Source organism: Protopterus annectens, chromosome 12.part0 (genome assembly GCF_019279795.1).
Source record: "Protopterus annectens isolate FY-2018-M chromosome 12.part0, PAN1.0, whole genome shotgun sequence".
Taxonomy (NCBI): domain Eukaryota; kingdom Metazoa; phylum Chordata; order Ceratodontiformes; family Protopteridae; genus Protopterus; species Protopterus annectens.
The window spans coordinates 23985617-24009230 of NC_056746.1; the positions used below are offsets into that span (position 1 = coordinate 23985617).

The 23614-nt window shown below is 42.6% G+C and overlaps 1 protein-coding gene across 2 annotated transcripts in view; it reads left to right on the forward strand.

The window, feature by feature from the left end:
• MGRN1 (mahogunin ring finger 1) overlaps nt 1-23614 on the forward strand; it is a 578779-nt gene that overhangs the window by 412926 nt on the left and 142239 nt on the right. For both annotated transcript variants that reach the window (XM_044089070.1, XM_044089069.1), the window contains exons 10-12: nt 10246-10405; nt 12565-12674; nt 13421-13644. In XM_044089070.1, coding sequence (XP_043945005.1) covers nt 10246-10405; nt 12565-12674; nt 13421-13644 — 494 coding nt within the window. The remainder of the gene's footprint in view (nt 1-10245; nt 10406-12564; nt 12675-13420; nt 13645-23614) is intronic.

Below are 23614 nucleotides of genomic sequence, written 5' to 3' on the forward strand. Positions count from 1 at the left end.
AAAAAGAGACTCTGGGAGTATTTAGATCTTCCACAGCACAGACCCTTGGACTTTCCTCCTGTCCTAGATGTTTTGGATGATGTTTTCATGGAATCTAGTTTAACTCCTGACACCCTCCCTCCTGCTACCAGGAAACTTGACAGGACTACCGCCTATGTGGTAGTTCATGGGTACAGAGTTTTTACCAAAAGGGATGACAATGCACTTTCTGGCATTGAGCTGGAGGCCATGGCTTTGACAACAGGCATCTGTCTCAGCGAGGCCCTTTTGTAGGATGTCCACATCTTTTGGAGTTTTGATTATGGCTTCTAGTTTGCAGTCATCTGCGAACTTCATTAGCCAAAGACCTTCTGTGTTAGCCTGTACTTCAGAGAAGTAGATACGAAACAGGAGAGGACCCAGGACTGAACCCTGTGGTACTCCACTTGTCACTGGTCTGAAGTTGGATTTGGAGTCTGCTACTTTCACAGTGTGGGTTCTGTCAGTGAGCAAGTTGGCTACCCATCTTGTGACATAGGGATTTATACCTAGTTTAGTGAGTTTATCTATAATTCCAGAGTGGGGGATGGTGTCGAAAGCCTTGGTGAGATCTAGATAGGCTGTGTGAACCACCTTACCCTCATCTACGGCTTTGGTGACTGCTTCAGAGAAGTTTATCAGGTTTAGGAGACATGATCTGCCTTTTACAAACCCAAACTGGGTGGGGTCCTGAGTTTGGAGAGTACCAATGTCATTGTTTATAAGTTCCATGATGATACGTTCCATAGCCTTGCAGACCAGGCTCATCAGGCTAATGGGGCGGTAGTTTCCGGGGTCCGTGGTAGCTCCCCCTTTGTGGAGTGGGATAACCGTCGCTGTGCGCCATTCAGTGGGCACATAGCCTGAGGTGAGGCTATGATTGAACATGATACTTAGTTGGGGTGCCAGTTCGTTCTGTAGTTCATGTAGAACACACAGCCTGGGATGTTGTCAGGTCCCATGGATGCTGTGTTCTTGGCTTTGGAGAGTGTGTTTTTTACCTCTGCAGCCATGATTACAGGAACTTTGCATTCTTCTGGTATAGAGATGGGCCCTTTAGGGGATGACAAAGGAGAGCAGATCTGAGTGTTGCCATTGAGATACTTGACTTAGCTATAGAATGCTTTGTGGTTGTCTTTTGAGTCAGTGACGATTTTGTTTTCGTAACTAGCTTTGGAGGATTTTATGAGGGACCTCGGCTTCTTACTGAGGCTGACCATTGAGTTTCTCCAATCATGGGATTTTACTCTTTTTTTACAACAGTTTCTTTCTTCTGTTGTAGAGTTTGTTTATGGCAGGGGACCACCAGATTGGCTTCCTCTTTTTGGAGGATTGCATTTTGGTTCTGTTAGGGATTGCACGATCCATGCATTTGTGTAAGTGCTTATAAAGTGCATTTATATAGGATTCAGCAGTCATACCTCTGTTGTCCATCAGCATGGGTGTCGTGAAGTTTGCCACTTCTGTCTTAAGAAGCGTGAAGTTGGCTTTGGAGAAATTTTTTACTGTGGTTTCCCTAATGGGGGTGGGGGAGGGATGTGGATGTCTAGGGTGATTAGCTTGTGGTCGGATCTGACCAATGAGCAATTGACTTCTGGTGTGGAGCACCGGTTGCCCATGCTGGTAATAACCAGGTCTAGGATGTTGCTGCCCCTGGTGGGGGTGTGGATAAGTTGATCCAAGGCATTGGAATTTATGAATTCCAGAAAACTTTGAGCACAAGAGTTGGTACATGAGTAGTTTTTCCAGTTAATGGTGGAGTAGTTGAAATCGTCCATTGATGTTCTTCATCTCACATTGCTGCAGTCATAACCTGTGTGTAGTCCGCTGTCCTCGGTCGGCCCGAATACCAAAGTATTAGGCTGGCGTCGGTCATGGTCGCTCAGATCTGACGTCAGTACGCCGTGTGTATTAAAGCGCATGACCGACGTCATATCCTCAGTCTTTCTTGCCGCATGGTCCGAAGCAGAAGCAGCGTTTGCAAGTGCCGTTCGACGTTCTGAAATTTTCGTATTCTGAGTTTCAGACCGAAAACCAAGTTGGGCTAAGTACCCCGTTGGGGAATATTTTTGTTTTTTCTTGCCTCAGTTAATTCCGGATGTCAGAAAAAGTGAATAATTGTATTTCTTGTGGGAAACAGATACCGCATAGGGATTACCACTCTCTCTGTATTCCTTGTTTGGGGCCTGAGCATGACGTAGTCGGGTGTCGCTTTTGTGCTAGATTTAATAAGCGCACCATTAAACGTAGGTTAGATTGTGCTAGGCTTGTTTTCGGTAAGCGGTGTAATTACAATATGCCGTCGAATCCTCCGACGCCCGCTACCTCTAAGAAGCGCAAGGAAAAATCGTTAAAGTCCAAGCAGGATGAGTCGTCCGTTCCGGACGCCGGTTCTTTAGAAACTACGGTGGAATCTGTGGATCCAGCCGAGGTTTCAGCTGAGTCTCAGGGGGAGCCATTCATTTTGCAAGATGTGGCCTCTCAGGAGTCGGGTCAGGCTGAGGGGGCCTCTCAGGTTGCTGTACTCCCTTCTTTGCATAAGGTGGTTAGGCCTTCCCCTTCTGTCTCTAAGGTACCTTCCAAGGTCAGTCCTAGTTCTGCAGGTTCTGTACCTAAAAAACACATGCTTAAAATGGCAGAAGATTTGATTTCCTTAATCAGGGGTTCTATGCCCCCTCCAGATAAGAGGCCTAGGGTGGAGCCAGAGGTGGAAAGTTTGGAACATGCTTCAGATTACTCAGAGTCTTCGGCTGAAGACATTCAGGATTTTCCTCCTTATTCTGATTCAGACGCAGAGGATTCCAGTCCTTCTGCTTCTCCTCCAGAGGATTTTTCTTTTTCAGAAACCCTGCATTCTATGAGGGAGCATTTTAAATGGGAAGGTCAGGATTTCTCAGATTCCCGAAAGAGGCTTAGGGAATTTTTGGTTTTACCACAACATCGGCCCTTGGCTATACCTCCTGTTTTGGATGTTGTTCAGGATGTTTTCTCTGAGGCTTCCCTTAATCCAGACTCTTTGCCTCCTACGCCAGTTAAACCAGATAGGTATTACAGAGTGCCAGAGGCTCATAAATATCTGTATAAGAGCCCAAGGGCTGACCCAGAAACTATTAGCCAGGGACCTAAGGGTGTCAGGGCTTCTGTTGTAAAGAATCCAGTTCCTATGGATAAAGATTCTAGAGCTTTGGATAGGTGGGGTAAAAAGTGTATACCTCTTCCACTCTAGCAATGAGGGCTTTGAATTGCCAGTTTCATATGTTGAAGTACCAGAATTTTCTCCTTACTCAGTTAAAATCTAAGGTAGATGCTTTGGCAGAGGGCATAGAGTGTAAGGAATTACAGGATTTGGTTCATGCCTCTGATCAGGTGGGTAAGCATTCTTTGCAGTGTGGTTTCGATGCTTTACAGGCTTCTTCCAGGGTGGCTGCCACTGGATCAGTTATTCGTAGGCACGCCTGGCTTAAGGATCAGAACTTGTCAGAGCATGTTAAAGCTCGAATTTTGGATGCTCCTCTGCAGTCTGAAGTTTTGTTTGTTTCTCCTGTGGAGTCAGTCTTAAAGAAAATGGAAGACAAAGCTAAGTCTATGCAGACTGTTAAGGATTTTTTGCAGGTGCAGCCCCCTAAGTTTAGCAGAAATTGGCCTACTAAGGGACGGGCTTACCCTTCTTCTGATTTACAGTCTAGGGGCAGATCTAGACGTGGTAGGGGCAGAGCTCAGGGTTCTTTCAGGCCTAGAACGTGGAGTTCCCCTGCACAATCTACAGGTGAGGGCAGGGGCCAGTCCTTTCGTAAACAGACCCAATGACCTGCATCTTCAGCTGCCAGATCCTTCCTGTCTGGCAGCTCCTCTGGGAGGAAAGTTGGCACTCTTCAGGCAAAATTGGCTTTTAGTCACCCAGGAGAAATGGGTGTTGGACATTATAGACCGAGGCTACAAGTTTTATTTCCACACATTGCCTCCTTTCAAGGGCATGCCAGACGTTCCTCCTCAGCAAAAGGTGGAGGCTCACAAACAGATTTCCTTACTTCTTCAAATGGGGGCTATACAGCAGGTCCCTCTGTCAGAAGTGGGCTTAGGATTTTATTCTCGCCTGTTTCTTGTACCAAAGAAAAGAAACACTTGGAGGCCAATTTTGGATTTATCTCTCCTCAACACATACCTGGACATTCCAAAATTCAAAATGTTGACTTTGCAACAACTACTGCCTCTGTTGGGCAAAGATCACTGGATGGTAACTCTGGATCTCAAAGAGGCTTATCTTCATATTCCTATCAGGCCCAGTTGCAGGAGATTCCTGCGTTTTCGGGCTGGGACATTATCAGTTCTTTGCATTGCCCTTTGGCTTATCTACTGCACCCAGGGTGTTCACAAAGGTTCTGGCTCCGGTGATAGCCTTCTTAAGGTTAAGAGGAATACAAATTTATCCTTATCTGGACGATTGCCTGATTCTTGCTCAAGACAAAGACAAGCTACTCCACCATCTACAGTATGTTATGGCAGTGTTAAGGTGCCTAGGGTATTCTGTGAACGAAACAAAGTCCAGTCTAGTACCCTCTCAGGACATGTGCTTTCTGGGTGTGAGACTGAATACAGCCTCTCAGATGGCTTTTTTGACCCCGGACAAGCAAAGAAATCTTACACTTTACTTCCAACAATTGTCTCTACGGTCCAGGCTGACTGCAAGGACAGTCCTTCAAGCCTTAGGGTTCATGGCATCTTGTATTCTGGTGCTTCCCAATGCCAAACTGCATATGAGGAAGCTACAATGGTATCTCAAAAGTGTATGGACTCAACACTGCCACGATTTGGACACTGTCATTCAGATAATACCTTGCATTCAAAAGGAATTTTTGTGGTGGGCTCAGGAATGTCACCTAAACAAGGGACTCTCTGTGACCCGACCAGAGGCGAGTCAGATCTTAACGACAGATGCCTCAGACAAGGCTTGGGGAGCACACCTCAATGGAAAATGGGTTCAAGACACGTGGCCTGCCAGACTTCAACATTTGCATATCAATTTGAAGGAGATGTTAGCAGTCCAATTTGCATTGATGGCTTTCAAGGATCTACTTCACCCAGGACAAGTGTTGATTCAAACAGACAACACAACTGTCATGTGGTACATCAACAAGCAAGGGGGAACCCATTCGTACCCTCTTTGCAGACAAGCCAAGATTTTGTGGGAGACTGCTCTCAGTTTGCACCTCACTCTTCAGGCAAGGTTTCTGCCAGGAGCACAGAACTCCTTAGCGGATGTTTTGAGCAGACAGATGGTGGATCCCCACGAGTGGAAGTTGGATCCTCATGTATTTCGACAGTTGACAGTGATTTGGGGAACTCCAGACATAGATCTGTTCGCTTCTCCACTAAATTTCCAGTTGCCAAAGTTTTGCACAAAGATGTTTCAGCCAAAAGCTTGGAAAGTGGATGCTCTATCATTCAGTTGGAACAATCTTCACGTCTATGCCTTTCCTCCTCTGCCTCTCCTTCCCAGGGTGCTCTTGAAGGTCAGACAGGACAAGCCCTCCATGATTCTAATAGCTCCAGATTGGCCACGGCAGCACTGGTACCCTCTGCTGAGGAGTTTAGTACGGGAGCCTCCTTGGCCTTTGCCATCAATTCCACACCTTTTGTCCCAGGCAGGCAATCATTTCCTCAATGTCAGGATAGAGTCCCTGCATCTGACAGCCTGGCATATTCTGTTCTAGAACCTGGAGGGTCGCAGCTTCCTCAACAAGTTTTGAATGTTATTTTGGAGGCCAGAAGGCCTAGTACAAGGAAAGTTTATGCTGATAAATGGAGAAGATTTTTTATTTGGATCAAAGCAAATAGCTTTGATGTCTCAGGGCCTAATTTGAGTGTTTCACTTCAGTATCTTACGGAATTATTAGACAAGGGTTTGTCTTTCTCCTCTGTAAAAGTTCATGCTGCAGCCATTTCTGCTCACTATGACTGTGACCCACCATTATTCTCTCATCCTTTGTTTAAGCAATTTCTTAGAGGGGCAAAGAACATAAGACCCCCGCGTAGAGCTCCTACTTCTTCCTGGGATCTCAATTTTGTGTTGGAAAAACTTACTTTACCTCCTTTTGAACCTGCAGCTACATCTGAGTTGAAGTTTTTGTCTTGGAAGACTGCTTTTTTGTTGGCCATTACGTCTGCTAGAAGGGTATCTGAATTACAGGCTCTAATGGCAGTTGAACCCTTCCTGATTTTTCATAAGGATAGGGTATCCCTGCGTACTAACCCTACTTTTATGCCTAAAGTGGTTTCTAATGTGGCCTTGAACCAATCTATTCATTTGCCTACATTTTATGCTGATCCCCAAAATAAAGGGGAGACAATTTTGCACACTTTGGATATTCACAGGCAGTTGCGTTATTATTTGAGCAGAACTAAAGGGTTCAGACAGTCTCAACAGTTATTTGTGTCTTTTGCTTTGGGCTCTCAGGGGAAACCTGTTTCAAAACAAACTATTTCTAAGTGGATTGGTCACTGTATTGCTTTTTGTTATTCTCATCATGGTAAGGAGATTCCGGCTGGAATCAGACCTCATTCCACTAGGGCTACTGCCACTTCTACTGCTTTTCTAAGGGGTGTAGCTACTAAAGATATTTTGGAAGCAGCTACTTGGAGTTCAGTGCACACTTTTTCTAAACATTACCATCTCCCTCTTTATTCCAAATCTAGGGCTGGGTTTGCCACTGCAGTTTTACAGGGCATGTTAGCAGCTCCCAATGCTTTATGATTTTGCCAACCTCCCTTTACCTTTGCTTTGGGATTCTACCCACAGGTTATGACTGCAGCAATGTGAGGTGAAGAACATAGTACAGTTTTGTACCTACCATAAATGTAGATGTTCGAAGATCCACATTGCTGCAGTCCAATTTACCCTCCCTCCTTCCCCTCTGTAGTTTGGAGTGGTTGTGTGGTTTGGGTTGTAAATATTGTTTGTACATGGGTTTTGGAGGTTTTCAGTTTTTTGGCTATGGCCTTTCTTTTTAGGGCCTTCTGACATCTGGGGCAAGAAAGACTGAGGATATGACGTCGGTCATGCGCTTTAATACACACGGCGTACTGACGTCAGATCTGAGCGACCATGACCGACGCCAGCCTAACACTTTGGTATTCGGGCCGACCGAGGACAGCGGACTACCCACAGGTTATGACTGCAGCAATGTGGATCTTCGAACATCTACATTTATGGTAGGTACAAAACTGTACTTTAGGGTGTACCCTAATATTTTCCAGTGTATCAAGAAATGAGGAGTGGGAATCCTGGGACATGGTGGGCGATCTGTAGCAAGCTACAATTTGGGTTGCGGTCTTGCCCAGAGTTAGTTGCACTTGGATAATCTCGGATGCATTATGGTGAGCAACTAGCCTGGAGGTCTGGATATCCTTAATGAATATGGACACACCTCTGTCTTTAGTGTTTCGGTCCAGGTTAGGTGGCAGAAAGGTGTGGTATGAATTATAGCCTGGTAATGCAGGGGTACTCTCTGGAGCCTTGAACCAGGTCTCTGTCATTGCACAGATGTCGATGTTCTCCATTTTAAGGAGTGCCTCTAGTGAGTGCATTTTGAGGTTTAGACTTCTAGCATTGAGTAGCAATACCCTCAGATTCTTCTTGCTTGTACTTGTTACGGTGGTGAATTTGTCATTTGAACCTAGCCTAAAAAAAGGCACTATATGGTGGCTAGAGCCTTAGCCAGTAGCCGGAATCCCAGGGGCGACAGGTGCAGGCCTTCTCTGGCAAAGCATCGTGGTTTGTCGATCATGTCATCCCAGGCAGACAGATACTGGATCCCCTTAGAATGACACCAGAAGCTTAGCCAATTGTTGAGTTTAATCATTTTGTCCTTGTACTATGGTATCATTCTGGGTGATGGCAGGATGCTCCTCAGGGCTTGGGTCATACCTTCCTGGGCTACAAGATCGAACAGCTCCTCCATGTCCCTTTTCATGTAGTCCAGGGAGGTACGTCTCAGGTCATTCACACCAACATGGACAATGACAGAGTCATATTTGTACTTGTTGTGGAGTGACCTGAGTGCATGCGTTATGTGGCGGATCCTGGCACCTGACAGGCAGCTGACAGTAACTTTCTCCTTGTTTAGCCTGGTGAGTGGAACATCAGTGTGCCTGACTATAGAGTCACCTATGACTAGAGTGTTGGGTATGTTGTTATGCCTTATGGGCTGTAATTGAGTGGCACACTGAGTTTGTGGACTATGTGTCATTTGGGTTGCGTTGGGGGGTGGAGGTTGCTTGTGTTTTTGCTTTAGAGGTCCCTGTTGCTTGGGCAGGTTTTTACTGAGAACCTCCGTGAATGTAGGTGTGTGTTTTGGTGGTGTAGGTTTTGAGGGACTATGTGCTGTGTGGTGTGGTGCACGTGTTTACCTTCTCCTCTTGACTGTCTAGTCCAGTCTTAGGAGAAGAGAGCTTTGTTAGTCCTGAAGCGACAGCAACCGACACAGAAATAGTAAGCCTCTGGTATTCGGGCCGACAGAGGGCTACCCTGGCAGGGATAACCCAAATGTGATGACTGCAGCAGTGAATACACTCGAACATCTACATTTATGGTAAGTGTACACAACTGTATTTTTCCAATGTTTTAGTGCGTTAACTATCTGGCCCCCAGTTTCCTGGGATTTATTAACACCTGCATACTGGGGCACTGACTGAGGGTCAGGAGGAGTGCAAAGCATAGCCTGGAAATTTCTTTTCCTGAATGGAAGATTGATGGAAAAAGGGGTTTCCAAGTAACACCCCATTTCTTTCAATCTCCAGTAAGCGACTGCGTACATGCAGTGGATGGTGAAGACAATGAAGTAAACCAAGCTGAGCAGTACTCCAGGTTAGGAAACACTCCTTATATGACTAAGGAACATTCCCACTGATTTGTTTTTTTTCTTGCAGTCTTTACAGACCATTTAACTTCTTGCCCAGCTGCTTTATTTGACCAATTTTCCCCTTGGAAACAACCCTATGACCTGTCGTTTCCCTTTTGGTGAGGTGTTAGTGTACTTTAGAGCAACCTCATCATTCTGTTGAGGAGTATTTTTTTTCACTTAAGTCCTGACATCACATGCATGCTTGTTATCATCTAAGGGCTTGGCACACCATGGGTCATTATAGTTTGTGCCTCTCTTCCATGTGACCACGTGACTGATTAGTAAGCCCTGCATCTGCCTTGTAGGTAAGCACCTCCTTGTTATCACTGCTATCCAACTGGGATTCTACAGAGGAGAGTTTGCTTAAAGAGTGCATGCCACCCCTACTTCCAAAGACAGATGATTGGGCTTAAGCCTTGTAATTTCTCTACTCCCCCCATAATGTCTCCAGCAGGAGTCCAAGCCACTAATCAAACTCTGACCACCTGGCTTATAATCAGAGCTTTATTTCTGTATGCAGAAACCTCTAAACTGTTAAATCATATTGTGTCCGTATGATATCACTGCAAGAGGGCTTTCACTGTAGGGAGCAGTCAGGGTCTAAGTAAGGAAGACAACAATCCCTTATGAGTGGTTGATAGATCTGAAGTTGCTACCTTCAGGTGGCATTCTTCCGAGGATGTAGTTGTGGATAGGCGATTGGTAGATTTTGGCTGATCAGATATTCTGTTTGAGGCAGACAGAAAAGAGGAACAGAAGCTGAATTAAAAAAAAAAACTTGAATGAAATGTACCATATGAATTGGAAGTACACACTTTTCATTTCCTGAGAACTTATGTTTCTTGCAGTGCTCATAGGTTCATAGTTTATTACTAAGCTAACTGCCCTTGTGAGCCATTTTAAGCCTAGCCAATTATCCCTTGGGTTTGTAAGGCAAACACCTTAGCCGTTAAGCCACCCTCCCAACCTCATGATTAATAACTACAAAGCAGTTTTTGTTTCTGCTGTGTGGCAAAGTGAAAGCCATAAAGGATTAATACTGAATGCTGGATTCATTAATGCCTGCACTAAGTGGACACCATTTTAAGTGAATAGACAACACAAGCATTTAATTTTCCTACTGTTTTTCTTGCAACCTTAAATATCGAGGAAAATTCATAAAGGTTACCACAATGTGTATATTGTGGCTACACTAGCACAAAAAATGTGATAGGGATGTTCTTGAATACAGATCATGTACAGTTAGTGTATACGTTCATGAATCTGGCCGTGAATCTTTATTAAAAATTACTAAAAGTTAAATATTTGTTTATTTTTTCTTCTGCAGCCATCTGATGATGAGAACAGTGACAACAGCAATGAATGTGTAGTGTGCCTTTCTGACCTCCGTGATACATTAATCCTTCCCTGCAGACATCTATGTTTATGCAACTCCTGTGCTGATACCTTACGCTATCAGGCCAACAACTGCCCCATCTGTAGACTGCGTGAGTATGCAACCCAAACCATTTTTTTAGTACTTGTATTTCACAATCAGGTAACAGTTCCAGTGAATTTACTTCAAGTGAATATCCTGTCTTGTCTCCATTGCTCTTTGGCTTTATAACAGCCAGGGCTCCTTAAGGATAGACAAGCAGATGTACACATGTATGTGTGAGATGCAAGCTCTCCTGCCCTGGCGTGGGAGCAAGCTGACAATAGTATTGTTAAGCCAGCTGTTTCTTCATTTTTTTTTAATTTCTCCAAATGTTTTGGGTTTCTGATACCATGATGGGCATGGACCCCATTCCTAACTCGGGTACAGCTCGAGTTCATGAAATTAGTATTGTTTCAGTCTTCCCTGTTAGCCAAGCTTGCTGTTCTCAGCACCTACAATGCACCCCAAATTGTCTTTTCCTGCAGTTACTACAGGGTTACGTGTATTGACAGCATATTTAAGTATAACTATGATTTTTTAACCTTGTTATTCCTATGAATGTTGTAACGGTCTTGATATTTTTCTTTCACATTACTCTTGTTTCTTGGAAATCCTGGTGTTTTATGACTTTGTGTTTCTCATTAAGCAAAACACTATAGTTACTGGGTATAGCACTTTCAATGATTAATTTTACTTTCGTCTTTTTTTTTTTTTTTTTTTTTTGCTGGAGTAATATATCTGTTTTTTTACATCTATTTTCTCAGTTGTTAGTATTCAGTAATCCTATGTGATCTGACCGTGGGGTTTTTTTTTTTTTTTTTTTTTTAGCTATGATTGTAAAAGCACAGCATTCAGAGATTATGGCAAGCGCAAATGGCCAATAAAGTATTGTGTGAAGTGCCAGTGATTGGTATGTTAGAACTATCCTTAACAGGAAACAACTAGAGATTCATTCTAAGGTGGTTTGAAATAAAAGTTTAGAAACTAATTTTCAGACATCTTCCCAGAGATACCAAATACTTAAAAACGGCAAACAAACTATGAAACGAAACACAAATCAGGTCCAACAAACAAGAACTCTAAACCGCAAAAAATCACTAAAAAATAAAAACTGTAGTCAAAATAGTAGGGCCTAAAAAGAAAATCAAAAGAATATCAAAAGAAAATCAAAAGAAAATCCTACTATTTTGAGTACAGTTTTTATTTTTTAGTGATTTTTTACGGTTTAGAGTTCTTGTTTGTTGGACCTGACTTGTTTAGAAATAGTTTAATCTGTTGCAGTACACAGTAGTATTAGCCTTGACTGCACTTCAGATGACTTGGGTTCAGTTTACTTCTTGGACACTAGAGGAGTTAGACAAAAAGAGATGCGGAAGTGAGGCCAAGGCTGGTTTGCACGGGAAGAGTATTGGTGAACGAGTTCTGAAGTCACCTCCATACACAGCTATTTTGGTTGAGTTAGGTTGGTCAGGATGACCCAGAAAGTGCATTGCAGTCTATTTGAGCATTGTTAATGTGTAAAAGAGCATAACGTCTGTGTATTTTTGTAGTGGCATTGCTGTGCACTTTTGGACCAGTGGGGTGGGGGGTATACAAAATAATCTTGTAACTTCTGTGGGATTAAAACTTCAATTTTTTGTCTCTCATCTCTGTTTCATAGTGTTCTCGGTCCACAGTGGAAGTATGGCTAAATGGGCAGTTAGTTGATAAGGAATTCAAGTTTACTGGATCAAAATTAATTACAGTATGATTATATTTGTCCTGCTAGAATCATAATGTTTGCATGTTTTACAGGAGGATTATGGCTTGATATTCTCTTCAGTTTTTTTAAATGGCTTCCCCCTTTACAAAACTGTCTGACAAGTAGATTCCACATTCTAAGGGCATTAGTTAAATTTTTCTTAACCTGGGTAGCCCAGCTTGGTAGACTTACACTTTTGAGTTCTTGCATTAGGGCATGCAGATTGCTAACATTAATTAGGAGGTCTTTGCTTATCTGGCAGGTTGGCTTATATGCTTCCTTTTCTGGAGAGAGGTGTACGCCATAGTAGCCCTTAGTCCGTCATAGTTAAGGTTTATATTCTTGAGTGTTTTAGATACACTGACAGTATTCTACCGAAGCAGAACACTTCCTCTTTACTTGAGGGGGATGAAGGATCATTGTGCACTTACAGTAGCCTACTGTGACATTTAAGTTTCTATGTCAGCGCATTCTCCTTCTTTACACAGCCTTCCGAGCACTGCTACAGATTCGAGCAGTAAGGAAAAAGCCAGGAGCACTTTCCCCCGTATCGTTCAGCCCTGTTTTGGCACAAACCCTGGATCACGATGAGCACTCAGTAAGTTGTTTTTTTTTTCCATGAGGTTGTTTGTTAAAGAAAATAGTTCAGTTCACAGTAAATGAAAATATTTTAGCAGTCATGTAAAAGTGTTAATTTCCACTATATATTAAGGTGTTGTTTTAATTGTAGTGTATTTAAGTTTTGTCATCAATGTTATGCTAACTGTAATAGATAGTGACGTGGTGGTATTTCATATATGAAGGTTTTATGAAGTTTTACTTTGATAGAATGTTCCATGTTTGGAACTGCACTGAAACTAGGTGTTATGTATGTGTAAATGTCTGTAAAAATAATCTGTATGTTGTATGTACACTGAGTCTAGAGACATGGAATTTTTGCACTTGTGTAATTTCTGAATGACAAAGTTTACTTTGATTTTTAACTTTTTGAAATACTACTTGTACAGTAGCTAAATATTGACAAATATTAAACACAAATACACAAACACTGACATTTCATATATTCAGTTTTATTAGCAAAACATTTGTAGCTTGACACTTTGGTGTTCTAGTGATGAAATTTGGTGGCAGCAAAGCTTGTGAAATAAAGTAAAGAGGGTACACTGTGAACAGTGCCAGTCAAGTGATGCACACAGTTGAATAGTGAATAGCGCTGGTCAGTGTTTCCGTGGTAAGGTACACTGAGGAGGATAACAGCAAGCAATAGAGTGTCTATGGTAGGTAAGTAATGATGTGGATTTGACTTAAGCTTTTTAACTGTTTTTTTTTTCCCTTTACTTTAAGAACAATGATAATGTTCCTCCAGGGTTCGAACCCATCTCCCTTCTAGAAGCTCTGAATGGTCTACGGTCGATATCACCAGCCATCCCTTCCGCTCCACTGTATGAAGAGATTAATTTTTCTGGGATCAATGACAATCTTTCTATGACAGGTCGACCTTTGGGTGCAATTGACAGGATGGTGGAAAACAGTCACCAGAAAGGAAAACTGAGTAAATCTCCAGACAGGTTTGAGACAGCTTTCCTTTTTCCTAATTTTTTTTAATCTGTTGCAGTTTTCCCTATTGATCTGCCCTTTGTTTGCTGATGTCCATTCAAAGGTTGTTGTATCAGACTCTTATCTTTATATGTTAATGGTAGCAGCTGGTGAGACTTTTTAATTCTGTTATTGCATCCTTTACGCAGGTGATTAACGTTCTGTAGTTGCTTGGCAGTGTTACACACACCACTTTGCTTGAACACTGTTAATTCAGAACTTGTGAAGCACTTTATGCTGGTAGCAGCTGTAATGCTATTGTCTAGGTACAGAATTTGCATCATTAAAACATACACTCACTTCTTGATTGCATTGCACACACTTCCTTTATATTATGGGCTGAAGCTCATACTGATTGCTTTGACATTCCATCTTATTACTGGCAGTCACTCTGCATGTACTGCTCCTGCTGTATTTTCACTGATGTCCTACAGTGTGCAGCATGAGCACCTTACTTTTGTTACAACTGTCTAAGTTATACATCCTGTCATATTTGACAGGGCATGTAGATGCCCTAGTCATCACGTCCCAATTCCCTTCTACCACAGTACACAATATGCTTTCCCTGTATCAGATATGACTGGCACTAGGACTTTGCCTTTAAATGTGCACGTGACAGGGCTTGTCCTGATGGTTCCAGGTATTAAGTTAGTAAAATGTGTGCCTTTTTCTGTTTTGCAAGCTGTGTCATATGTTTCAGACTCTTAGAACTTCAGCATTAGCATCTGATTTAAGGTGTGCTGCTTGTTGACAAAACCTTTTTTTAACATTCAGATTTTATGTATTTGCAGTGACAAGTACAGTTAAACATTTGTGCAGTCTTCATGCATGGTACAATTTCCAATGTACCATCATTGATCCAATTTAGCAGTAAAAGGAAGATAGGAATAACATCTTTGTTACAGTCCAGGACTATTTCTGTCTCCCCCTTTCCCTGTAGTCATTGCTGAGGTCCATCATGTGATGATTTACACTTCACTTTCAAACATTAAAGACAACTTTATAGCTGTGCTTGGTCTTCACAGATATACATCTTGTTAAATTAAGTATAAAAGTCAATGTATCCATCATTCCGTATTGCCCCTTTCCATTTCTATACTCTTATGTTGTTGTCAGTTTATACATCAAGCAAAAGTATACAGGGTTGGAAAAGGAAAACCATTGATTTGATTCATTCTTGCCAGTTCTAGAAGAGTTCATTTGTTTCTTTCCCCATAGTGGGGCACCAGTGGGATCATTTGTTAATTAATGTATTGGTTTTTGTTTTTATTCTGGTTTGCCATCTAATTTCCTTAAATAAGATTGCCTCCATTGTGTGTCACCTTTTCTGTTTCTGGGTTCATTTTTAATTTCCATTTGCTTGTGATTTATCTTTTTTGCTGCAGTGATTATCAGTGATATTCAGGCTTTTATATAGTTCAGCTTCTCCACCACTAGCCACCTGAGGAACATCCATTTCTTTTCTTTTGTAAGCATTAATTCTTCTTCTACTGATTTCTCGACTAACTCCTCAGACCACAATCCCAAAGTATGAGCTGCCATGTCCTTCTCACCCCTTCATCACACCTGCAGCAGTTCCCTCCCATCTCTGGAAATGCCTTCTACATTATTGCCAGGTTTTAGAAATATTTGTGCAGCCGCTTCCTTCCAGATATCCTAAACTTTCTAGCCTTTGTTGTTTCAGCTGAAGGGGCAAGACATACATTTTTTCCATTGTTCAGTAAATTCCTTCTGAAACACATTAGGCCAGCAGTTTGCAGCTCATTATGGGCTCTTGACAGGTGACTGACTCAGTCTCCAGTGATATTGCCTCTATTGCTTTCATAATTAGTTTGCGTCCTACTAATATTAACCCTTGGTACACAAATTGACCTCTTGACTCTTTTTAGTGTCCCAGTCCCTCCACTCTTCCTCCATGAAGAACGTAAACCTGAGACTCTTGTTTCTCTGTCTCCAGATTTGTCTCTACATCTTCTGCCTTTAGCAGTCTTTCTTTCCTAAGTTTATATCCTCTAGATAAGATGTGCTTGTCCCGCCCTTTAGATTGCCTTTGTTAACAAGTTATAGTACTTAGTTTCTCAAGTAATTCCTCAGTTCCCAGTCTTTTTTTTTTGTTTTCCACCAAATCACAGAAGTTACAGTAAACTCTGTTAACTGGAACTCGAGCAACCAGCACTTTCATGCAACCAGGAAAAAAAATCGAAGGAATACAGTACAATTTTCATGTGTTGCAGTTTCTGCCCCCCCCCCCCCCACACACACACACACAAACATACCATATGTTTTTAGAGTTTTTTAAAAAGGAAGAAAGCCGCGGTGGTACAGTGGTAGCGTTGTTGCCTCACAGCAAGAGGTTCTCCTGTTCAATTCTCGGCTGGAGTGCCTTCTGTGTGGAGTCTGCATGTCTTCCCCACAGTCGAATGGCCTCCAAAAGACGTGCTTGAATGGGCGTGCCTTTGCTGAAGTTTGGGCGTTGGGCTGGCAACTCGGCACCATAAAAAAAAAAGTCTACTGCCAATCATTAGCAGACTGAAGTTCCGCTGTGGCGACCCTTAACCGGAAAAAGCCAAAAAGGAAAATAGGAGTAAAGTCCCTCTCTGCCCAACCTGAGAACAAGTCAAACCACACAAATAGTATGTATAGGGTACAGTATTAGTCAGGCCTATTTTTAATAGTAACTCTCAAGCAATCAGAAACTACAGTTATCTGGCATCTATCAATCCCCCATGTGTGCCAGGTAACAGAGTTTACTGTAGTTGATTCTTCAGAGTTGTTTCTGTTTCACTTTGCTGAGCGAGATAGTTTTCCAATTTTCTTTATACCTGATGTCCTGTACTAAGTAGGTTAGTCTTAACCTAGTTGTAAAAAGTGTTTCTTGAGATCAAGTATCGCCACCACCCATCCCGTGTACGTTTTATAATTTCCTAGCTTACTCTTACTTTTTCCCTTCCCAGATAAATTCCTTAAGTTCCCTATTTATCCCTGTCCATAGCTCTCTCTCTCTCTGTGTAAAGGTTTCCCTAATTGTAGAATGTGGGACAATGAACATTTTTATTGCTTATATTTTGCTTTCCAAATCCATAAACATCAGTTTCCACTTAACTATCTTTCTCTTAGTTTCTTCTCAAGTTTTTGTTGCTGCCTGTTGCATGTTCATTAACCACATTTCAAAGAATTTCATTCTGATTTGTCCCCACAAATATGGGTAGATGTTCTTCTTGTTTCACTGTTGCAGTCATTACATTTGGGGTAATCTGCTGACAGGTTGCCCTCAGTCGGCCTGAATTCCAAAGTCTTGGGTCCTGCGTCGGTTGCTGTCTCCTCTTCCATGATGGCAGGTCGTCAGGGGTATAAAACAAGCAGCCAACGCCATTTTCTTTAGTCTTTCTTGCCGCGCGGTGCCCGAAGCAGAAGCATTTCACAAGTGCCGGTCGGCCGACTCCTGAAATATTCGAGTTTGAGTTTCAGAACCAAAGTCTTCACTAAATCTAAGTACCCTGTTGGGGAAACTTTTTTCTTGCTCCATACCGATGTCAGAAAAAGTTAATAATTGTATTACTTGTGGGAAGCAAATACCTCATAAGGATTTTTTTTCTTGCTCCATACCGATGTCAGAAAAAGTTAATAATTGTATTACTTGTGGGAAGCAAATACCTCATAAGGATTTCCATTTATACTGTATTCCTTGCCTAGGCCCTGATCACAACGTGCCTGGCTGTCAGTTTTGTGCTAGATTTAACCAACGCACTATTAAGCGTCGGTATAGTTTTGCCTCAAAGTATTTTGGAAACAGATTTAACTACCCAGAAATGTCGTCGGACAGCAATCCGAGTACCAGAGTACATAAAAAACACAAAGGAAAGGACAGAGAGAGACAGTCGAGGTTCAAAACCGACAACGAAGCTTCTCCTAAGCCAGTCGCCGGTTCGCCGGTACTCAGTGAGGTGCTTTCGCAACCCCTGATACCCGCTACTTTCGAGTCGCAGGCCCATACCGACACCCATGTGGAGTCCGGCATGCCGAGAGATACTCAAAAGTATTGGACCCACGGATGTATCTCCTTCGGATGGGTCTGGAGCCGCTGAGCAGGCACTGGCTTCTGAGGGTGTATTCAGGCCACAACATTTTTATATCAAAGCGACAGCTGCAAAACCAAAGACAAAAGCAACTTCTAAAACTAAAAAACTGACGCATGAGCCATGTGCACAGGCCTCTATGCCTAAAAAACAGATGATCAAAATGGCTGAAGACCTGATTACCTTGATCAGGGGTTCCCATCCCCCTCCAGACAAGAGGCCTAGGCAAGACACTGACTATGAATCTTCAGATCAGGTTTCTTTTTCTTCTGATTCCTCTTCTGATCAGGAATTATGTATACCTCCCTATGAGGATTCTGATGCAGAGGAATCTATACCACCTGCATCACCACCTGAGGATTATTCATTTGGAGAAACCTTGCATACTTTGAGGGAGCATTTTCACTGGGAGAGTCAAGATTTCTCAGAATCAAAAAAGAGGCTCAGGGATTTCCTTCTTCTCCCTCAGCACAGGCCTTTAGCCATACCCCCTGTTTTAGACATTGTGGATGATGTGTTTTCGGAGTCAAGCTTGACCCCTGACTCCTTACCTCCGGCTCCCAGCAAGCCAGATAGATATTACAGAGTCCCTGACTCACACAAATTTTTATTTAGAAACCCTACTGCTGATTCTGAAACTATTTCACAGGGTCCAAAGGGAGTTAAGGCCTCAACAGCAAAAAATCCTACCCTCTCTGACAGAGATTCAAGGGCACTGGATAGATGGGGAAAAAAGGTTTGTACATCTGCAACCTTGGCAATTAGGGCCTTAAACTGCCAGTTTCGTATGCTCAAGTATCAACAACATGTTATGGGATTGCTGAAACAGAAAATTATGTTAATTTCTGAATGTGCAGAAAATAAAGAATTGCAGGAATTATTGTATGCAGCTGAACAGGTTGGAAAGCATACTTTGCAATGTGGTTTTGATTCTTTAGAGGCCTCCTGCAGGGCCGCAGTTACTAGATCTGTGATTAGGAGGCATGCCTGGTTAAAGGAACAAAATTTGCTTGATCATGTTAAAGCTAAATTTCTCAATGCACCTTTAGAGAATGATACTCTGTTTGGCATTAAGGCAGAAGAGGTTTTAAAGAAAATGGAAGACCAAGCTAAGTCTATGCAAACTGTAAAAGACTTCTTACAAGTGCAGCCACCAAGATTCAGTAGACACTGGCCTACAAAAAATTGGTCCTTTCCTGTGTCAGACAGAGCTCAAAGGGACAAATCCAGATGCCTTAAGGGTTCCAGATACCAGGCACAAGATTCATACAGGTCAAAGCAATGGGGCGCTTCTGCCTCCAAATCTGGAGGAGATAAAGTGCAAACCGACAGAAAACAGTCCCAATGACTTCTATCTGCCTTCACCAAGCACTTATCTTCTGGCAGCACCTTTAGGGGGAAAATTAGCACTTTTTGCTCAAAATTGGCAGTTAATAACCCAGGACAAGTGGGTGCTAAATATAGTATCACAGGGATACAGATTCCATTTCCATACTCTGCCAGTGGCAAACGGTTGGCCAGATCTGCCAAAAAATCAGTGGGCAGAGGCACAGAAACAGGTTACGTCCCTCATGGATATGGGGGCCATCCAGCCAGTACCAGAACAGGAAAAAGAACAAGGTTTTTACTCAAGACTGTTCTTGGTACCCAGAAAGGACAAGGCCTGGCGGCCAATACTGGATTTATTGATTTTGAACACATACCTGGACATTCCAAAATTCAAAATGCTGACTTTGCAGCAGCTTCTGCCCATGCTGGGCAAGAATGCTTGGCTGGTGACATTAGACCTAAAAGAGGCATACTTGCATGTCCCAATAAGACAATCGTGCAGAAGATACCTCAGATTCAAGGCTGGCTTAATGCATTACCAATTCTCTGCACTGCCCTTTGGCTTATCTACTGTGCCCAGGGTCTTTACAAACTGCCTGGCACCAGTAATTGCATTTTGCAGACAAAAAAGTATTCAAATATATCCTTACTTGGATGACTGTCTCATTCAAGCAGAGAACAAGGACATTCTTCTTCAACACCTGGCGTTTGTGAAAAGGCTTCTAACATGCCTAGGGTATACAGTAAACGAAAAGAAATCACAACTGGTACCCTCTCAAAAGATAACATTCCTGGGTACATGCTTGAATACAACTGCCCAGATGGCTTACCTCACGCCAGACAAGCAAAGGCAACTGACGACTTACTTCAAACTAATGGCAACAAAAACCCAGTTATCTGCAAGACAAATTCTGCAGGCTTTAGGCTTCATGGCATCCTGCATCCTACTGATTCCATATGCAAGACTGCATATGAGGAAACTTCATTGGTACCTAAAAAGTTTATGGAGTCAACATTGTCACAGTCTGGAAACAATGATTGCTCTCATTCCCTGCCTGCAAGAGGAGTTTCTATGGTGGGCAAAGGCATGTCACCAAAACATGGGAAGGGCCTTCACTCTACCCCCTGCAAGCCAAACCGTAACAACAGACGCATCAGATTATGCCTGGGGGGCCCACATGGCGGGAAGATGCATTCAGGGCATATGGACCCCAAAACAAATGCATCTACATATCAACCAGAAAGAGATGCTAGCTGTTCAAAATGCCCTGACAGCCTTCAAAGACTTACTTCATCCAGGACAACTACTGATAAAGACGGACAACACCACGGTCATGTGGTATATAAACAAGCAGGGGGGCACGCACTCATACCGCCTATGCAGATTAGCCATGGCACTGTGGGACACAGCTTTGACTTACCAAATACATCTTCAAGCTCAATTCCTGCCAGGAAAGCAAAATACTCTGGCAGACGATTTAAGCAGAAGCCTTATGGATCCACACGAGTGGAAACTAGATCCACAAATCTTCAGCATGATAACAAAGAAATGGGGGAGCCCAGACTTGGATCTGTTTGCCTCCCCTCAGAATTTTCAATTGAAAAGATGCTGCACAAGGACTTATCACAGACAAGCATGGAAAGTGGACGCTGTATCCTTCATTTGGAAAAACCTATCAGTTTACGCCTTTCCTCCACTGCCTCTTCTTCCCAAGGTCCTCCTAAAAGTCAAACAAGAGAAACCAAAGATGATACTAATTGCCCCGGACTGGCCCCGCCAATACTGATATCCAATCCTAAGGAACTTGTCTCAATACCCAGCTTGGACATTACCTCAAAGACCTCAACTACTGTCCCAGCAAAACAATCCGGTCCTGCACAATCAACTCCAGACACTGAACCTGGCAGCATGGCTGATCATGTAGTTGCCCAAACAACACCTTTCAGTAAAGCTGTGATGGATGTCATTTTGGAAGTCAGAAGGTCTAGTACTAGAAAATCCTATGCTGATAAATGGAAGAGATTCTGTGCTTGGAATCGAGCACAAGGAACTGATACAGCAGAACCAAATATTCCTCAGCTATTACAATACTTGACTGAGATGCTTGACAAAGGCCTATCTTTCTCATCAATTAAAATCCATGCCTCTACCATTTCGGCTCATCCTTTACTAAAGAGTATCTTAGAGGAGCCAAAAAATTTAAGGCCTCCTAGAAGATCATCAGTACCTGCATGGGACCTCAATTATGTGTTGGAAAAGCTCACCCTGCCTCCATTTGAACCAGCTGCTACTGCTGATAGAAAGTTTTTGTCATGGAAAACAGCTCTGCTACTAGCAATTACTTCAGCAAGAAGAGTCTCAGAGCTAAAGGCCCTCATGGCTGTGGAGCCTTTTATCATATTTTACCCAGACAGGGTGTCTCTGAGGACCAATCCAATGCCTAAGGTGGTTTCCAGTGTGGCTCTTAACCAAACTATTCATCTGCTAACTTTTTATCCAAATCCGCAGAACAACGGGGAGAGAATTCTGCATTCCTTGGACGTACACAGACAGCTAAGATTCTACTTGAGCAGGACTAAAGCTCTAAGAAAAACTGAGCAATTACTAGTGACATATGCTGCAGGATCATGAGGAAAGGCTATTTCAAAACAGACTATTTCAAAGTGGATAAGCCACTGCATTCGTTTCTGCTACCTACACCATGGTAAACCTGTGCCCAAAGGCATTAGGTCTCATTCCACCAGAGCTGCAGCTACTTCAGCAGCCTTTCTCAGAGGAGTGCCAACCAAAGACATTCTAGAGGCTGCTACTTGGAGTTCTGTTCACACCTTTACAAAGCATTATCATTTGCCTGTCTACTCTAAGTCCAGGGCAGGCTTTGCCACTGCAGTTCTGCAGGGCCTTATAACAGCACATAATGCTGTTTAGCTCCAGCCTCCCAACCATAGCTTTGGGATTCTACCCAAATGTAATGACTGCAACAGTGAAACACGAAGAACATAGTACAGTTGTGTGCACTTACCATAAATGTAGATGTTTGAGTGTATTCACTGTTGCAGTCCAGGTTACCCGCCCGCCATCCCCCTTTCATTCTGGAGTTTATCTTTCCTTCTCTATCTTCTACAACCTATGTGGTGTATTTGCTTGTAGAGGAAGGTAAAGTTTATATTGATGCATGTATATATATATATTTTTGCTACCTTTTTGGGGGCTCCTGACATCTGGGGCAAGAAAAACTAAAGAAAATGGTGTTGGCTGCTTGTTTTATACCCCTGACGACCTGACGTCATGGAAGAGGAGACAGCAACCGACGCAGGACCCAAGACTTTGGAATTCAGGCCGACTGAGGGCAACCTGCCAGCAGATTACCCCAAATGTAATGACTGCAACAGTGAATACACTTGAACATCTACATTTATGGTAAGTGTACACAACTGTACTTCCTGTACCAGGGCAAATACATAGTGTATTGTAATAGCTTTTGTTTTTTTATATTAAAGTCTGACAGGGTTTTGTATTTTTTGAAAATAGAGAAAAGTCTTAATATCTCCACCTCCAGATGTGTGAGATGTGTAATGTTATCATCCGGAAATATTGCTAACTTTTCTTTTTCCCCTTCCATTGACATCCATATATTTCTGAATGTCTGATTTTTGTTGCCTAGGATTCTATGTCCAGGGCCCAAAGGATAGGGAGCAGTGGGCGGCCTTGTCTTGTTCCTCTAGTCAAGGTTATCCCATCAGTAAGTGTCCCTTTCATTTTAATTTTAGCAGTGGAGTCCGTGTGTATAGTTTTGGAAGTTTATTTTTTATTTTATTTATAGTTTGTTTGCCAGGATAGTCCATTGGGCCACGAGGAGCCCGTTTTCAATGGAGTCCTGGGGAGAAAAGCTCCAGAAAATTACAAATTACAGATTTAACATGAGTAAGTTATTAGAGAAATGTAATGTGCACAAATGAAACAAAATTAAACAAATAGAAAAACACATATTAGTAGAGTGCACATATTAGTACAATGCAATAAGAGTAATATTTACAAACAAAGTTTTTAACAGTTTAACATATTAGCACAATGCAATAACATAAACAATCTAAATTTTTTTTAACAGTTATGCTAATTTGTGCAGTTAATTTCTAGGCTACTGAATTGTACCAGTCTAGGAGTTATGAAAACATGTAAACACACCACTGCTGTAAACATAAAAACACACCACTCTACACCAGAAAACAGTTGGAAAGAAGCTTTAATGGTGTGTTCAGTACCTCAGCTTACACCTTCAAGGAATCTAGGAGTTATGCTAATTCCTAGAGTTTACTAGGAGTACAAAACAATGGGAGGCTATTATGATTTATAGCTTATAGAGTGTAGCTATAGTGTAGGGAGATTATGTGGGGTGGGAGCAAGAGCATTCCCGTAGTGAAGTTAGCTGTGTGTGAAGTAAGGTTTTGAATGAAGAGAGGCTGCTGGTGGTACGGATGAGAGGTGGGAGGGAATTCCAGTGGCGTGCTAGCGAAAAGGACATTAGATGTTTGCCTG